The sequence below is a fragment of the Macrobrachium rosenbergii genome, chromosome 20 (assembly GCF_040412425.1).
Source record: "Macrobrachium rosenbergii isolate ZJJX-2024 chromosome 20, ASM4041242v1, whole genome shotgun sequence".
Lineage (NCBI taxonomy): Eukaryota > Metazoa > Arthropoda > Malacostraca > Decapoda > Palaemonidae > Macrobrachium > Macrobrachium rosenbergii.
Window position 1 is genome coordinate 19,766,105 of NC_089760.1, and position 18,896 is coordinate 19,785,000.

An 18,896-nucleotide genomic window follows, 5' to 3' on the forward strand; every position below is an offset into this window, starting at 1 on the left:
GATGATGATAGGACGAGAGAAGAAGTGAGTCACAGAATAAGTAAAACAAAGAATCTAGTTTCTTGTATGCAAAAGATTTGGAAGAGAATTGGAGCGCCTATGGAAACGTAAGTTAGAATGGATGCAGGAATTATTCATTACAGCTTTTCTCTACGTAAGTAAAGTGTAATGTGTGAACGCTGAAAGGAAATGAAAGAAATCATTTATGCTGTTGTATTAAACTGTTTTATGTGGAACAATAAGGATTGAAAGGCAGAGAAATATCGAGATATGTAGAAGCAAAAAGGTTAATGACGTTAATAATATGTATTAGCCTGTGAGATTTGATCCTAAAGAAATAACTGTTTAACGCTTTGCTGTGACAGTGTGTTTGATTCGGTAGTGGTGGAGGCAGGAAGAGAAGAAGACAAAGTGCAGGGTAGATAGCCTGGAAGACGTATGGTAACGAAAGGACCTTCACATTTCAGGAAGTGAGACAGTGTGTACTGCCTAAGTTTTCATCCACGTTTTTGCTGTCAAACTGTGTGTGTGGTAGTGATCATTGTCTATTTTCATTTCTCTAAAGTCATTCCAGGTAGTGTGATGCAAAGGGTCTCTCTGAAATTCTTCCACCCGTGTCTATTTTGTGCTTTCACTTCCACAAATCTCCACTCATCTCCAGCCTTCTGGCCCACAGTTCCTATCAAAGTAGATCTTGGGCTTCCAAACACACTGGTGTCCAGGAATCCAGCTGACACTAGCGTATCATCCCCCCCCCCCGGGTCTGTGCGAAGGGCACGTCCAAGCCATTATCTCATTTACGTAGAGTAATTTCCCTTACGGCATCATTTTCACTTTATCCTGAAATCTGTCTCCTAATAGGCTGCTCTTCTTAAAGCCCCGTATTCCCAAGTCAACGAAATCTTTTGTCTGTCTGTCTGTAAATAAGGAGGCAGATTGCAGTGTTAGTTCTCTTTTCACAGTTTTCATGTCATAAACATTGTATGCTTATAAGATATGTGGCTATTTTCAATTGGTGGCCATTTGAAAATACTTTTGCGTCCATCTCCTCCACTGTTAAATTGCCATTTAGATTCCGGGTTTCGTTGAACTGCAGGGAACGAATCCTCAGAACTCACAATGGGGTGTTTTGTGCAGTGGATGAGTATCTGAACCGAGACAATGTCATTCATTAGTTATTCTGCTTTGGCCTGTTTTGTGTGTGTGCGTGTGTGTATTAACCAAGCATCACAATATTAAAGGTCTGCAACAAGAAATTGCGCTTTTACTATTGGTAAAATAAAATGTTAATGGACACATTGAAAATAAAACCCCTCTATTAAAGTGTAAAAAAACAAAAGAGATGTTACGATGAAAAATATTGTTACAAGTAATTATGTTAATTGTAATTATTACGGTATAAATTACAAGAGCAAGCTTCCATAAAACCGTAATAATGGTGAAGTAATCGTAATTTACGACCACTTTTGTATGTAACGAGCGCATTGGAACTCCCCACGACGTTCCTCATACAAATATAAGTAAAGAAATCGATGTAAGGAATTGGGTTAATGTAAAATGCAGCAGGTAATGAGAGATTTTATCGCGTGGGCAGAACGGGAAGGTACCAAGGAGAGAAGCCAGCTGGACCTTTTTAACGGTCTGGACTCGACTGAAGAAGCAGTGACTGTTTGGCGTACTGGCCTGGACAATTTAAAATCCAGTCACTTACACAGAAGGCTTATGAGCAGAACGCCCCCCTTCCTTACACCCTGAGCGCCACTGAAGTGTATTCTGCATGAATTCTCATTTTGCGTATAAACAAAGGTCCTTCCACTCGAAGACTTCTGACGCATTGATGATGCAATAATTGAATTAATTGCAGAAAGTGGCGTTAGTAGCCTGCATGTCTGACTTATATTTCAAGGAAAAATTGTTCATTCTTTTCCGTGCTACATGTACCTTAGAACGTCCTTACTTTCATTTACTGAGACTTATGCTGAACCAATATAGCAGTAAATGTGGACAGAGGTGAGCATAAATAATTTACATCGGAAATTAACGAGAGTATGATTATTCAAATTGACATACATCCGTATGTACAGGGACAAAACAAATCCCATAATACGGTACCCACAGAAAGCAGTGAAAGCACAGAGCAATACAGAATAAACAAACAATGATGAAAAACAGATGATAATGTGCGTAATTCACAGCAGGTAGAAAACAGTGCAAAAATTACAGGAAACTAGCACTTAGAACACTATTCTGCGTTTCTAAAGGAACGGGAATAAAAGGCTTTTGGTTCGTGGCGTTTTAGCATCATGACAATCCAATATATTAATGACTTGAACACCACAAAACGAGTAGCGCGCAAAAACTCTGTAGCATACAGTAAAAGTAACAGTGGACGGTACTCTACTCTCCTGAGATAAAAACTTGAAGGAGATGATCATAGTATCTACCGACAGCATCCTCAAGCACAAATACCATTGCTTAGAAAAAAAGGAAACCAAGAGTCGCAGCAATTTGTCCCGATAGTAAAGGCCCTTCGAAGTTGCTGTCATCCAGACAGGAGAACAACATAAGTGAAACTTAAAATTCAAACCACTTGACATTCATCCCGTTATTTCTGTGGGTAGAGGAAGCATCACGAATATTACCTTAGGTTAGACAGGTCGGTCCAGTTGTGTACAGTAGAGCAATATACAGTGGGCTGTCAGTACATCTAGCAATTAAATTTAATGTTAGCAGAAGTTTCTTACATCATATCGTGGGAGAATGATTAGATATCGAAGGCCGACGGAACTGGTAGCTTCATGCCTGAAGAAAGAGTGAAGGAGAGAGACTTAGAAAATAGATATATGTTTATCCTGAAGTTAAGTCGAAATATCCATTAGGAATCTTCATTTTATATAGATAATCATCATGTATAATAATAGTAAGACTGAAATTGCCGTCAGTTATATTTTCCTCAGTTCAGACACCGCCATGCTGACGACAGCCGAGAGATTGCTAAATGCTGTTCTAATCCATGTCAAATGCAGCCGTCGAACAGTTGTTGGCTACACCTGTTGCTGTACAAGTGTGTGGCTCCTATTTTTTCTTACTGTGTGACGGAAACGAAGAGGCGGTGTGATTAGTGCAATATTCTTTCGAAATCAAGGTGGTAGGTGTTATGTAAACTACACTAAGTCCCCTCTCTCTCTCTCTCTCTCTCTCTCTCTCTCTCTCTCTCTCTCTCTCTCTCTCTCTCTCTCATGCAAGTGGAAAGGGGAGATTTGCCACAAGATTGCCGTATGTGTTCAAGACAAGTATTCAGAAGTGTAAGTGTATTGTTGGCAGAATGCCACATTAATGCAAGTTCAAAATTATATAGAGAGAGAGTTTGCTCCGTTTCGAAGATCTTTGGTTCTGAAAGGAATTCTCCGGCACTTTTTCATGCAACTGCTCGAGAAGTCAAGATAATTTTTATGCTAGTTTCTTGCTTGTGTGTGTCGTTGTCAGATACCCATTTGATTATCTCCGTCAACTCTTGGAGAAAATCTTAAATGCTGACTGATTCATGATGTCTTGAAAATAGCATATAATAATGCCATCTCTACATTCGCCATTGATGATAGGAAACTAAGTTATTAATTTATTGAAAGATTATTTTCATATTTCATATTTTTAACTTCACAACACAATCAGCATTAAATGTTTTTTGCAAAGAAGACAGATGTATCTGTAACAACGAAGCGCCCACTATTTTTTCTGATAATCTTTGGCCCTGCACTCTGTGTTATAAAATATTATCGAGACTTGTTGCTTTTTTTCCAAGAAATATTGAAGAATGACAGAACTGATAATCGGTATAAACTCTGCTGATAAAGTGATTAACTTAATCTTTGGACAAAGCCTTCTCTTGTTCTTTGTTGTTACATAAACTGCCATGAACGCTAAAAGGACACAAACACACACACACACACATACATATATATATATATATATATATATATATATATATATATATATATATATATATATATATATATATATATATATATATATATATATATATATTATATATATATATATATATAAAGTGATACATATACATATGCAGTTGTAATAGCAGCGACGAACCTTTGTCAGGTGCCTTGCATCTTTCGGACCAAAATATTTTTATGACTACAAGCTTTGAATGCGGACGGGGAACATGTGAAGACACCCTATACCTTCCGTAGTGGGATTCGAACCGCACGCCGTGCAGTAAGCTTGCGTGACTTTAACCTAAACCATTCTGCCACGCAGAAAATAAGTATTTCAGCTGATAGAGAATGATTAGATATCGAGTGCAGGTACTTTTAAATAGAGCTGTAGTAAATCCATCATAACCATTGCTGCACAGTGAATAAATCAAGTCGTGAGTATTGTACATGCTTACATATATAAAAAAAAAATGGCAGTTATCACTGCCACATGCATTGTGTACTGATATAACCCCAGAGCCAAGCTGTCGTATATCTAATTCATTGCTTATGTCTATAGTTGCACAGTGTTATTTAACGTTATGCTAATTAACCCAGCTCTCTTGGGAATCGAACTGCAGACTCATTCTCTCTCTCTCTCTCTCTCTCTCTCTCTCTCTCTCTCTCTCTCTCTCTCTCTCTCTCTCTCTCTCCTATTAGACTCACGTGAAAATTATGAACAGCTTCAAACTGACGTAGATAGTATAATCTGTCCCTGCGTACAAACGAACAAAGCATCCTTTACCGGGAACAAATGCAAGCATATAATGTACACTTCGATAAGAAATGGAGAAATTTCCATTCATCATCTTGACGCAGATGGAAATGCCACTACGATAAAACGCCGACTGAACGAAGTTCTAGGAATCACTGTTTCCGACCCCTTAAGTTGGTGAGATGGTCTAATCATATCGACAGAAACATAGAAAACTCGTGAACAGTCGGCATGGATACTAAGAACTTTTTCAAAAAGGGATAACATCGTGCGCATGGTGTGGGTGACTTTGACTAGACCAGTCATAGACTATTATTCCCTGGTAGGGTCCTCACATCCAAAATAACTATGGCCAGATAGGTGGTCTGGAAATTATGCACGACCTTCCCTAAATTGCTAGATTGAAGTCACTGAAAGTAAATAAGCATCTAGCTTAGGCATAAACGCTGTAAAATTCTATACATGCAAAATCAACGAGGGCTTGGTTCCAAAGCTGCCAACACACCCGTTAAAATCGGGAACCTTTGCCCTTTAATTCCGCTCTCCTCCTTAACATACTCTGTCATACTCACCCGAGATAGCTCGTACATAAGCATTCGCACTCACGGCCTCTAGGCTTTGAAACTGTTTACCTCACTCTATCTCAACTATAACAAGTCAGCCCTTACCTATATTCAAGCATAAGTTAGATAAGTTCCCAGATGCCCTAGTGGGTGAGCTAAGATGAAATGCCACTGTTCACTTCAGCAGTCCCCGATACAAGACGTAATTGTATTTAGATCTGGCATCTTGTATTCAATCCATAAGTCTGATCCAACATCATTTCTCTCAGTAATTGCAGAAAGCTGGGTCAGTAAATGTTAATGTGGATGTTGGAATAATGGAAGCAACTGATTTGTGTATGTTTGATGATAATAGGATGAGAGAAGAGGTGTGTTTTGGAAACATCGAAACAAGGAAGATAATAGGATCAGTGCAATAGATAGAGAGGAAAATTGCAGTGCTGATAAAAACCAAGTTTGGAACAGTGAGTGAATTGTTGAGCCAACTCTCCTTTTGGGAAGTTAAGTGAGGATATTGAGTAGAAATAAACACAGTGGTTGAAACTGTAGAGAGGAATTGTCTATGTATTATCTTTGTCATCAGAAATCTGTGAGGGTGAGAAATGCAGAGATACGTAACAGAAAGGGTCAAAAGGTTTGCAGAGGTGGTAAGATCGATCAGAGTTTTTTAAGAGGGTTCGGTGCTGTGGAAAGAATGGAGAACGATGTGTTGGCGAAAATTGCTCACACTGGAATTGTTATGAGGAAGGAGGAGGAGGAAAATATGACAAAATTTTATGGATAAATGGCGAAAGGCAGTGTAAAGGAAGGACCTCAGCGTACGGGAAACGAGAGTGTGCGTAAGTTATGATGAATGGCGCATTGTGTATAGAAGTTTTAACGCAACGCTGGTTTCTGTTTAGGTGTTTTAAAGTTTTTTTGTACAGTGGGTTTAACCTGTTTTCAATTAAAGAATGTTTCAACAATTAAAGAATATATATTATATATATATATATATATATATATATATATATATATATATATATATATATATATATATATATATATATATATATATATATATATATATATATATATATACACACACACACACACACACATCTCACACACACTTCCACACGAAGATATATTATTCAGTTGTATTCCACTTAGGAAAATGAAAGATGTTGAATGGTTAGAATATGCCCCACAGTTTCGTCCTCCAGTGGATCTCTTCTTGGATGACGAAACTGTCGGGCATATTCTAACCATTTACTTCTTTCATTTTGCTGTGTGGAATACAACTGAATATATATATATATATATATATATATATATATATATATATATATATATATATATATATATATATATATATATATGTATTATCAGGAGTGAGCATGATATTGAATTGATTATGTACGTAAAGGTGTTCAATACCAATACCTTTTTGAATGTCAAGCAATAATATTCAGACCAAAGCCAAGAAAAAGACTGTTGCGTTCTGAAATAAGCCTTGTTGAGGGAATGAGACCCCGGATGACGCTACTGATAAAGATGTGGTGTGAGGTGGAGGACGGCTCAGCATTTGAATGGTTCCCCCTTGTTCTTATCACTGTATCGTGGGGCAGAGAGAGAGAGAGAGAGAGAGAGAGAGAGAGAGAGAGAGAGCGCCAGCGAGCTAGCGAGCGCAGGACTATTATCAGGCCAAGAGTTACGCCGTGTTTTCCAGGCTAATTCCGGAATAAATATTGGGATCATTATAAACATATAGCAATATTTACTTCATTCGTCATTCGCCTTATTTGTTACCATACACAACGACGATTACTGCTAATGATAATAATTATCATCATCTAAAACCAATTTGTGTATTATAATTAAATTACATTGATTATTCGTCTTTATCCCCAGCTGCAAGACTATCCCTTTGTGTGTGTGTGTTTGTGTGTTTGTATTCACTTATGGTATTTTAAAACTGCTGTGCATTCGGAGGAAGTTCTAGCACCGCCGTTGATTTCTAATTAAAATATCCAAGAGACTATTCGATGCAGGTTTCTTAACTTCTGATTTATCGACAGGAGAAACGAGCTGGGCACCAGCAAAAATTTTACTCTCTCACATAAACTTAAGCAACACGTTTGTTTCTGTCTATATCGTGAAACTCGCGCAAGGAATTGTGTGTAACATTTCTTTTAGTCTGAAACACACTCTCTCTCTCTCTCTCTCTCTCTCTCTCTCTCTCTCTCTCTCTCTCTCTCTCTCATATGCGTGAGCGTGATGCGCCCACACAATCTTCTCCGGAAATTTCAAAAGAATTGAATTTTTAAATGTTCGTAGACAATGTAATGCAGTGTTGTAAATATTACGTTTTAACGAATTCTGCGCCAGCATATCTCCCGTAAAATACCATAATTATTTTACTTTGCATAAACAAGAATTATTGTTTTTTTTTTTCGTTAAAAAAACATTCTTTTAAGCTTGGGTGGCATGAGAGGAAACCTGAACGTAAGCTTTTATTCGTTCTCTCAGTAAGTAAAGCTTCATAGCAGTACGTATACATCTGCGCTTACAACCTTATCATCAACACGTCAGCCCCTTTGCATATGTTACGCCAGTTGCCTTTGTATCTAGTGGTTACTCGTAAACCTCCCGGACTGAAGACGCCTTGCAGTAACGGTTTTATTATTATTATTATTATTATTATTATTATTATTATTATTATTATATAACTGTGCCGTACTTTCCTCTGAAGTACAGAAATTTTTGTGTATCGTATGTTCGAATTTAGGGTGAAATTTTATCTGCTCTTGATATTATTATTATTATTATTATTATTATTATTATTAGCTGTACAGTATTTTCCTCTGAAATAAAAATATATGCTGTATCTCGCCTTTGAGTTTAGGGGGAAAATTTTTGTATGCTGTCGGAGGAGATTTGCTCAGAGATTTTGAAGGGCCCTACAGAGAGTCGGAGCGAAAGGTATCGTACTTTTTATTGATCTGTTTGTATAAAAGCGGGAAGGGAAGGCTGGTAAAAGTTCTTTATCATGGGTGGCGATAAGATAAAGGAAAAGCTGTAACTGCCGCCGCTAGGATCAAATGTCTCTCTCTCTCTCTCTCTCTCTCTCTCTCTCTCTCTCTCTCTCTCTCTCTCTCTCTCTCTCTCAAGACACTTTTTTAAGGCAAACACCATTTTGCCCCAAAAAAGTTTTGAATAATTTCATTGATGGGAAGCCATTTCCAAATGAGTATAAAAGGCATATTTCTCTCTCTCTCTCTCTCTCTCTCTCTCTCTCTCTCTCTCTCTCTCTCTCTCTCTCTCTCTCTCTCTCTCTCTCTCTGTTTATGGTTCAGCAGACTCCTGAGGACATAGTGTCAGAAATTTGTTATAGATATTTGCCAAGTGTAACCGCCTTATAAGTAGACAGTGATTTACTGTAGTCTGTATATTATACTTTTAATTTTCAGCTGTGTGTACCTGTAATACTCTTCTTTTGAGGCTTGAACGGCTCTTCGTCAATCAATAACCTTATCTGGCTCTGCTTTAGTTTATACTCTTGGTTTATCCATTTCAGATTCAAGCTTTTTATTTGTGGATTGAGTTTTATACAGTTAACCCAAGTTTTGCCTTGCTTGTGGAGAAGATGCAATTATTTTCAAACTGTTTATTCTCCGTTCAGAAGAGTCTTCAAAATGTACTATTGGTAAATGTTTTGCAAAGAAATTCATTTTTTGTTAACACGTTATAGCTGTCAAACACCCGAATATTAGTACTACTCATTTGTTTCGAAGCATGATTTCAGACCCTGTATTTTGAAACTGTAATTTAAGGTTCTTTGATTTTTGCAATTCAACAGGCGGGTTTAGCTTGCGAAAATTATAGTTACATCCATGGAGGTTTTTCGTTTCTCTTTTGCTCAAAGTTGATGCACAACAGTGCATTAATACTTAAACTTTAATGCATCGTTATGGAATAATGCGCAATGCGTTATGGCTTGATCCACCATACAATTTATATTGCATATTGGTCATTTTATCCACTTTCGGGGCTGGGTAGAACTGTTTGACAAGGAATAAACTTTAGCGTTGATCGTTTCAAGTGTTGCCTAGTAAATGAAGGTTCGTGACGTTAGACTTCTCTGTTAGGCTAGTTGTTGTTCCAGAATCAGTGCACGCACACACGTTTGTATGTGGGAAACATCCACGTAGATGTGGACGATTTGTGTAAAACATGTCCTTGTAGTTTAGACTCTCAGCGCGAGACAGAAAGAGAACATTGCATACCCGTTTTTCCTTCCATTGTTACCCTAAATACCGGAATTAAGTTCCGCCCATTCTGTCATGTTGTTGTTATTCACTTTTCCGGACATGATGCTTTTAAAACGTATGCAATAGATAATGTAGCATGACCTCTCTCTCTCTCTCTCTCTCTCTCTCTCTCTCTCTCTCTCTCTCTCTCTCTAACACACTTCCGTGTGGCACTCATTGTAAGCGTGAGTGAGGAAGGTGTGCTAGACTCTCTCTCTCTCTCTCTCTCTCTCTCTCTCTCTCTCTCTCTCTCTCTCTCTCTCTCTCTCTCTCGCCCAACCCTGGATGGTTCCTCCCATCCACCACCACCACCAGCATTGACAAAATTACCGCCCGGTTATTTTTTTTTTTCTGTGCTCTTATTCATTCACCCCTATTGCTTTCTCTCCTTTCGCTCACTCTCGCTTCCCCCATCCCAGTGCATTGCCCTCTCTGTCCCCCATCCTTCTGGACTCTCTCTCTCTCTCTCTCTCTCTCTCTCTCTCTCTCTCTCTCTCTCAACCGTCAGTTCCCCACCTGTCTTATCCACCCCCCCTCCCCCCCATCAGCCCTCAGCAGCGATAACGTGTCAGCATATTCCACATCTCCACACAGCGATATGGAGCCGCCTCCTATTTCCTTACCTCCCGCAGCCCCCTTCCCCTCACTTTGAGGCACCGCCTATTTTTCGAGACTTCCTCCTCCTCCACCTCCTCCTCCTCCTGGTCTTTCTACCTACAAAATTCTCTCAACGAGGAGTCTCTCTCTCTCTCTCTCTCTCTCTCTCTCTCTCTCTCTCTCTCTCTCTCTCTCTCTCTCTCTCTCTCTCCTTTGCAAGCTCTTTTATTGGTTTGGTCAACGTGGGTCAGCGATATGTGGAGGTGCCACATTTTGTGCGCGCTCTCTCTCTCTCTCTCTCTCTCTCTCTCTCTCTCTCTCTCTCTCTCTCTCTCGGCTCCGTATTGCCTCTTCTGTGTATTTACTCCTTTCGTCCTTTACATCCTTCTTCCCCACTTTCGTCATTTTCTCTCTTTTCCCCTCTTATTACCTCCTTTCCCCACTTGTCCCCCCCCCCCTCCATCCCGTAACCGCCCTCCTGGCGCCCCACCCATCCTGTCCCGGGCCATTCTTAACGGCTGACGTGTACAGTGCATACAGCAGTCATCCGTGCGGCGCCGTCGTTGGAGGTGGTTCTATCGCAGTGCTGCCCGTGGCCTCGTGGTGGTGTTGTGCCTTTTTGTGTGATTTCGTGCTCTGAAAGAGGACCGTAAATCATGTCTCGGTGGGTGCCGCTGTCAGTGTGAAGTAGTCTTAAGTCCCGACAATTTCGATATTTTAGCGCTCGTCTGCCGTGGCGAAAGGTGTTGCTGGCGAATTATCATAGCTGCCTTTTTCGTCAGTAACACTTGTTGAATGTACTGTAGGTTCGCAACGTAATATGGTCGAAGGGGTCTTGTGTCGTCGTTCGCGTTGGGGGAGCTCCAGGCGCGTATTTGATTTCATTGGTAACGAGTAGGTCCCTCTTTGTGATTTTAACCTCCCCCTTTTAGAGCATAGAGCTCTGAGGTAATAAATGGGGGTATCATTTTAGCTGTCATGGTTTCAGGAGCTCCCCAGAAAGAATCAGGATATCTCATTTCACAGAAATGTTCCTCCTGTGATTAGAATCACCTGCTCTCATTTTTCTGTGGGATATTGGCTCAGTGCGTACCATTTTCTTTATTTCCTGTGCATAGGATTCTCTGATTGTTTAAGATAATGTCTGACTTGTTGGTGTGATAGTGATTTTTCTTAAAGATATTTTGTATGAACTTAGATTAATACGTTTTATGTTCGTTTTGACGGTCCCGGTGTTGATAAAGGTAAAGGTTACCGAGTATGTCCAGAAAATCTGCGGGAATTAACTGCCCGGTTTGATCTACCTCGTGACCCAGTCTGTAGTCTCTGTGTTAGTTATATTGTCTTTCTAGCTCTTCATTATTGTGTTTGAAGCGCCTTAGAAAGGGTGAGCGTATATCAGTGCGCGAAGTCACAAAAAAAAAAGATTCAGAGGATGTTGTTATCGAAGATATCCGGTATAGGGAAAGGCACGTTGCGGTCAGAATGCCCCCACACAGCGTGTGATGAGGGAGGCATTCTGCGAATACTCTGTCCAGATTGCTTCCTAGAATTTGCGCTATAGCTCTCTCTCTCTCTCTCTCTCTCTCTCTCTCTCTCTCTCTCTCTCTCTCTCTCTCTGCATGGTCACTTTTACCTGGAGTCCTCAATTTTAAAATCACCCTGGGCTTTCTATTATATTTTCCGTTATCTTATTCCTGGAAAAGCTTGTACGTTCGTCGCAGGAACCGTTGTTCATATGAGCGGGCGACCTTCTTATTTCAAAAGGAAATCTGGTCTTCTCATAATTTCTTTCCAGTGTCTTGAGTTGGGTTTTGGCTGAACTCACAGCCGCTCTCGCACCAGACTCTGAAGATCTTCTGCAGGATTCTAGAAGAGAGTGCTAGCCCCGTGTTCCTCACATTCTCTATTTTCATGGGGATTACCGCCTAAAGTCCTGCCATGAAAACCTTCCATAGATCTGCGCTAATGGAAGCATCAGGAGACAAACAGACGAATGCCATGTTTGTTTAAATGTTAATGTTAATCCACAATTATATAAATGAATTGAATTAATGTGCAAAAGACAAGAAAAAGACTTTCGAACGCCTGAACGGTGTTCCTCCTCAATGTTTACGTTAAAATGCGTTCGGTTGGTCGAAAGAATTTGTTTTATGTATTGCATATTAATACAATTTATTTGCGTAATTGGGGTTTTTGTTACATAACAGTTTATGACGATATTGTGAGTTTCTTAGCATTGTTAACATCGTCAAGCTTGAGAGTGTTGTATTCCTCATTGGGTTGGTGGGCTCCGTTCTCAGCTAGCACTCTGCTGGCCCCGCGTTCGAATCTCCGACCGGCCAACGAAGAATAAGAGGAATTTATTTCTGGTGATAGGAATTAATTTCTCGTTCTAATGTGGTTCGGATTCCACAATAAGCTGTAGGTCCCGTTGCTATGTAACCAGTTGGTTCTTAGCCACGTAAAATAAATCTAATCCTTCGGGCCAGCCCTAGGAGAGCTGTTAATCAGCTCCTCAGTGGTCTGGATAAACTAAGGTATACTTTTTTTTAGAGTGTTGTCCAGTGCAAGGGAAGAGTGGAGGAAGCTGGTTAGGTGAAGTCGTTACTTTTGCTGTCCTTGCGCTGCGGTGTTATGTAACATTGCATGGCCCTGCATGATCATGCTGTGTCCGTTCACGGCATTCATGACCTCACTCGTTCGTCCAATCCTTCTCCACTTCTCTCTCTTAGTCAGCGATCATCACTTATTGGGTGAGAGAAAAGTGTAATGCTTCAGACTCTCACAGTACTATGAAAGTAGTTGTAAATCATTTTATTAACCCTAAACATGAGGTTCAGTTGTAATTCGTTGGCTGCCTTTCTTTGCAGTTAGTATATCTACAATTTATCAAGTTCCTGATGTCATAGAAATTATTGCAGTCATAACAGTGCGCGATTCGTAGAAGTCAAGTTAGTAAAAAGGCAGCATGTAGAATATTTGTAGACGAGTTTGTAGAAAGGCAGTGTTTTGACTATCTATATTGTAGGTGATGCCCCTCTGCTACTCCTTTATAATATGCAAGTTGTACAGTTTACTTAATGCTTGTGGTTTTCAAAATCCATTTTTTTTATAGAAACCATTTCGATTTTGTTTTTTCTCCGGATATGTTAGGACGATATGCGCTCTGATAATACTAACTAGCTAAACCCACATGTGTTGGATTCAGTCGGATGGGGGAAAATTAAGTGTACAGATGTTTTCAGTTTCATGTGTGTGTGTGTGTGTGTGTGGTAATATATATATATATATATATATATATATATATATATATATATATATATATATATATATATATATATATATATATGTATATATATACTCTTTTCATATATTATACATATAAATGTAATTATGTATAAATATATATATGTATAGTATACAAATATAAATATATATATATATATATATATATATATATATATATATATATATATATATATATATATATATATATATATATATATATATATATATATATATATATATATATACTGTATATATATACACACGCTAGTATATTAGAGAGAGAGAGAGAGAGAGAGAGAGAGAGAGAGAGATATCTTAATGAAACATGAAATTAACGACCGTAGACTTTTCTTATAGCTTTATCCCTTACTGCTCATGGTATTGTAGCTTGATAAAGTTTTCTCAAAGAACGGGAATATTTTTAGCTTTTAGTTAGTTGTTGCTATAGTGGCTTTTAAATTATTCTGAGCATCTGCATCTTTCGGAACTAAATGACTGCTAATTTCCATAAGAATTTATGAGAGTATATCACATTTCGAATTTACAAATAGCTGAATTTTACCATTCTCTCTCTCTCTCTCTCTCTCTCTCTCTCTCTGAGGCATAAACATTCAGGTCTCTTATTACACTTGCTGTAATTCTGTTGCAGCGGGATTACTTACACATTGTTCTAGAACGTTCATTTCTTTCACGCAGATGCGAGAATGTACATTCATGCTAAGAGAAGTGATGTCATTCATGAGACTCGAGGCGTTATCTTTCCGAGCCTTACTCCGGACATTGTAGGCGCTTCTCGCTTTAATCAGTCTGAAATGCAGGTGTTTAGTAGCGCCAGTCCTCCCCAGTAGAGTAGGACATAATAAGCTGTTTTCAAGCCTCCGAGTTTTGAAGCCACGTGGCTCAGAATTTCGTTGCTGGCTGCTGCTCTTTCTTTGGCACCCCCAGCTGACCAGAGCTCCTGGCTGTATCCGTTTTGGAAGATAAGATTCCCCTCCCCTTCCCTCCCCTCCTCTCCCTCCCCCCTTTTATAATTCTTTGCTGTCAGCACTCTCTCAAGCCGTGTTCCTTTTTGCTCTTGCACAGAAGCAGCACGTCCTTAGTGATTTTGATTCGTAGCACATGACTCCGTCTCCTTTCAGATCTCCCAGTGTCTGAAACAGGACTGTACTAAATTTATAGTTTTACTTTGGATTCATTATTGCTATTGGTATATAAAACAAAGTATGCAAGAGCTGTGCATTACTCGTTTTTTCAAAACTTTAAAACTCATAAAGCATAAAGCTAGTGCAGCATGATAATAAGTACATGAATTCCATGGGCCTAAGAAACTTCACAGTAACCATATCGCTACTTTACAATTTGAGTCCTGTTGAGTGTTTAACCGAACTTCTTGTGGCTTTGATAATTCTCGTTAATTCTATAAGATGGAAATATTGCTTCCATGCTTGTAGACTTTCTTCTCCTGAGTACTTGACCAATTTTTCTGTGAAACTATTTGTTCCAGAGTAAACAATTGCTTTCGATAATATATTTTTAACTTAAGCTTATTTGGAAAATAAGCCATGTACTGGGTGTTCGAAAGTTGATGGAATGCGCTTCGCTTCCGTTAGATTCCCACGTGGCAAACCTATGTTTCATTCTCCAGCGCTTAAACTGTGGGAATTCTTATCAAAAGAGTCGACCACTTTAAGCACAACAATTCTCCTTACGCCTCCCACTTGCCAGTATTGTTGCTATTTCAATGAACTATATATATATATATATATATATATATATATATATATATATATATATATATATATATATATATATATATATAAAACTTACAATTCTGTTGATTATAATTATGTATACATACATACATCCACACACACATGTTATATATATATATATATATATATATATATATATATATATATATATATATATATATATATATATATATATATTATATATATATATATATATATATATATATATATATATACAGTATATATATATATATGTATGTATTATATCTGTGTGTGGATGTAATTATAATCAACAGAATTGTAAGTTTTAAGGATGAATTGTATGCTATACATGTGCAAATTAGTGGTTGCTGCAGAGACTCATTTCGTGTTTGGAATTTTGAAGCTAAAACTTACGAGTTTAATATTAAGTTTTGCATTAGATAAGGTGTCCGTGTTCCTCTCGCGTGTTGTACCCAGAGACAGAATTATTCCTGGTGTGAAATATTAATATTTTGTTCCACTTTTTAGACTAATAATTAGTTTTGGTAGTCGAAACAGCTCATAATAATGATATTAACAGCAGCATATAAAGAACAATAACATTTGCTGAGAAAGTTCCGTGAAGTTCTTGTTGTCAGTTATTATATTCTTTCATTTCTTTTCTTGGTGTCAGTTGGGATTTAGATGCAGCGCTTAAACAACCAGGAAGCCACAAGTTGCAAGGGAGAGGTCTTTGCAATTTTCCTTAGATGCGGGTACCTGTAGCTACTGCCCAACTCAACTTTTGACATTAGACAACCAGTTTGTGATTGTCTCCACATGTAAAAATGCACATATGCAACATGTGACGGTACATCGTGGGACGCAAACCAAGCCTCGATTCGCACTTGTTTTCCTTTTTTCATTTCCGCTTCACTCGTCTTCATGCAGTATGGACGTTATTTTCTGTTAATGTGTGGTATTTTTAATTCTTTTTTGGCCTCAGTATTGTTCTTGCATAGTCGTCAATTTTTTTTTTTTTTTTTGCTTCTCATTAGACCTCTATTCTTGCATAATTATTCAATGTTTGTTTTTTTTTGGTGTGTTTATGTACCCTTCGGTATCATTATTATTCTTGCGCAAATGGTTGATGTCGCTTGCAGTTGTAGACAGAAAAGACAGATGGTAGCATGGTCAACATAAATACGTATGTGATAAACTTCATGCAGTTTTATTGGTAACATAAGCGTTGGCTTCTGTGAAAACATTTTTATTTCTTTATAGAATCTAACGGTATATTTCTAAATGGTATTTTATTAAAAGAACAGAAAAGTTCGTTAGGAAATTGCATACAGTATATAAAAAAATTAAGTCCTCACGTATGGTATATACAGCATTTGGGGCGGTCCCTTCTTTAGACTTATAGCCTACTGCACTTCTTGTTCTCCGTTTCCAGCCATAATCTTTTGAGTATCATCCTCCGGTCTTTCAGGTCTTTCAGCTTAGCAGGTAAATCTTTAGCGTTTTATTCAACAGTACTGAACTAAATGGCCAAAATTTTCATCGGAAGAATGATGGGTAAAGACTCTTGATATAATATATTGCATAGTTTTGCCTGGTTTGATTTTGTTACGGACTCCTTTGTGCGATCCTCATACTGACTGTTGGAAAACAGAACAGCGTAATGTATATATATATATATATATATATATATATATATATATATATATATATATATATATATATATATATATATATATATATAAAAGAAAAGAAAGTAGAATATCGAAAATCAATGGAGAAAGTTTAATGACAGGTTTACTTTTTTTAGCCTTTAGTGGGTCTGTTCTTGCGTCATGTTTAGCAAATATTTCTTTCAGTACTCGTCAGGAATCTGATGGTCAGTCAGTCTTTCCACTCCGTAACATTTGATTCCAAAATATTTTCATTCTCTTCCTCCATTCGTTTCCCAGGCTGTTTAGCTGTTTATTTCCACTTACCTACTTTTGTTTTATTTTCAGTGACTGAATTTAAGCAGTTAATCATTGGTACCCACGCCTCCTACTCTTGTCTTTTCAACATGACTTATATCGAAGGCATAGTTATTCACAAATACAGTTATTATTTATAGTTCAGCTGTTTTATTGCTACATATTTATTTTATATTTAATATGGATATATATGTGTGTGTGTGTGTGTGTGTGTGTGTTGTATGTATGTATATATTCTCGTTGTATGTATGTATGTATATATATATATATATATATATATATATATATATATATATATATATATATATATATACATACATACATACATACATACATACATACATACATACATACATACATACAAATACATCTATTCTTACAGGAATTGTGGTTATAGTTAAAATATGCGTGTATAGATTTTTATTTATTTGTACAGCCAGACCCCACGGCAAAAATTCTGACAGAATATATGTAACCAGCGAGAGCCATTATTCTGCCTTAACGGTCTGGCTATTATTATGTATCACCGTCGTCATGCCGTATTGCGATTTGCCCCATGACTAGAAATCTGTTAGTATGGTAGCATGATTTTCCGTCCCTTGTCAGTCCGTTAGTCTCTTTGTTGTAGCATTCTCCTCCTGTTTGCGGAATCATGAACGCCGACAAAGGTTAAATGGAGATAAACAAAACACATTGCAGAACGCTTGGCTGAGAAGTTTTCTATCTTGTTTTTTTAGTAAAGCTCAGTCACGAGTAACAGTTAGTTAATTATTTTGAACCAAGTTGTCAATCTCTCTTTGCCGCGCGTATCTGTTTGTGTGCGATTATCGTCTGGCCTCTTACAGAGTCGAGCCTCTCTCTCTCTCTCTCTCTCTCTCTCTCTCTCTCTCTCTCTCTCTCTCTCTCTCTCTCTCTCTCTCTCCTCCGGGGAGACTTGGTAAAGGCTTTTGGATAGTTAATGGCTCCTCTAGACAACAGATTTAGCGTAAACAAATGTTTACATATGTATAAATTCAGCTATCACCGGTTTTTTAACGTAACATATAAAAAACGGAACTTTCCCCGCCCAAAGTTTTAATGTACTGTATAAGTGGAGTCGTATTTAATCAGGAAATGTGTGTGTATATGTATGTATATATATATATATATATATATATATATATATATATATATATGTATATATATATATATATATATATATATATATATATTTCATTGGGGAAATTTTGACCGTCAATTAAACATTATCTTTCTCTTGCAGAGTGATGACGGGCTTCCCGAAAGGGGACATACGCGAAAGATGCCGCTTCTTGGGAACAGGTAATTATATACAGCGTCTGCAAAAAAGAATTTTTTCTGCCAATTTGCATACTTCATGAGTAACATATGTTTTCTTGATATCGCCTACTTTCTTAGCCCACTGTAATTAGTGCTTGGTTTTTATTGAGAGAGAACTTTTGGGGCAATAATTTATTCTTTTATGTATAAGCAATAGCCTTTATTCGAGGCAAGTATTTGCGGAGTGCAGGGGATATTTTTTATAATTAGTCTTTATTAGAGTGGAAAGGTTATTTGCATTTTTGTGGGTAATAGGGGTACTTTAGTGTGTGCAGAGGTTGAGTAAATTTGCACCTTAAAATGTCATCCACGTGTAATTTATTTTGTGGGGTAATGTTATGCTCCTATTATTATATATATATATATATATATATATATATATATATATATATATATATATATATA

General features: G+C 37.7%; 1 protein-coding gene across 1 annotated transcript in view; it reads left to right on the plus strand.

The window, feature by feature from the left end:
• Window positions 1-18,896, plus strand: part of LOC136848906 (thyroid receptor-interacting protein 11-like) — a 181,952-nt gene that overhangs the window by 127,316 nt on the left and 35,740 nt on the right. The window contains exon 7 of the mRNA XM_067121729.1: window positions 18,415-18,473. Coding sequence (XP_066977830.1) covers window positions 18,415-18,473 — 59 coding nt within the window. The remainder of the gene's footprint in view (window positions 1-18,414; window positions 18,474-18,896) is intronic.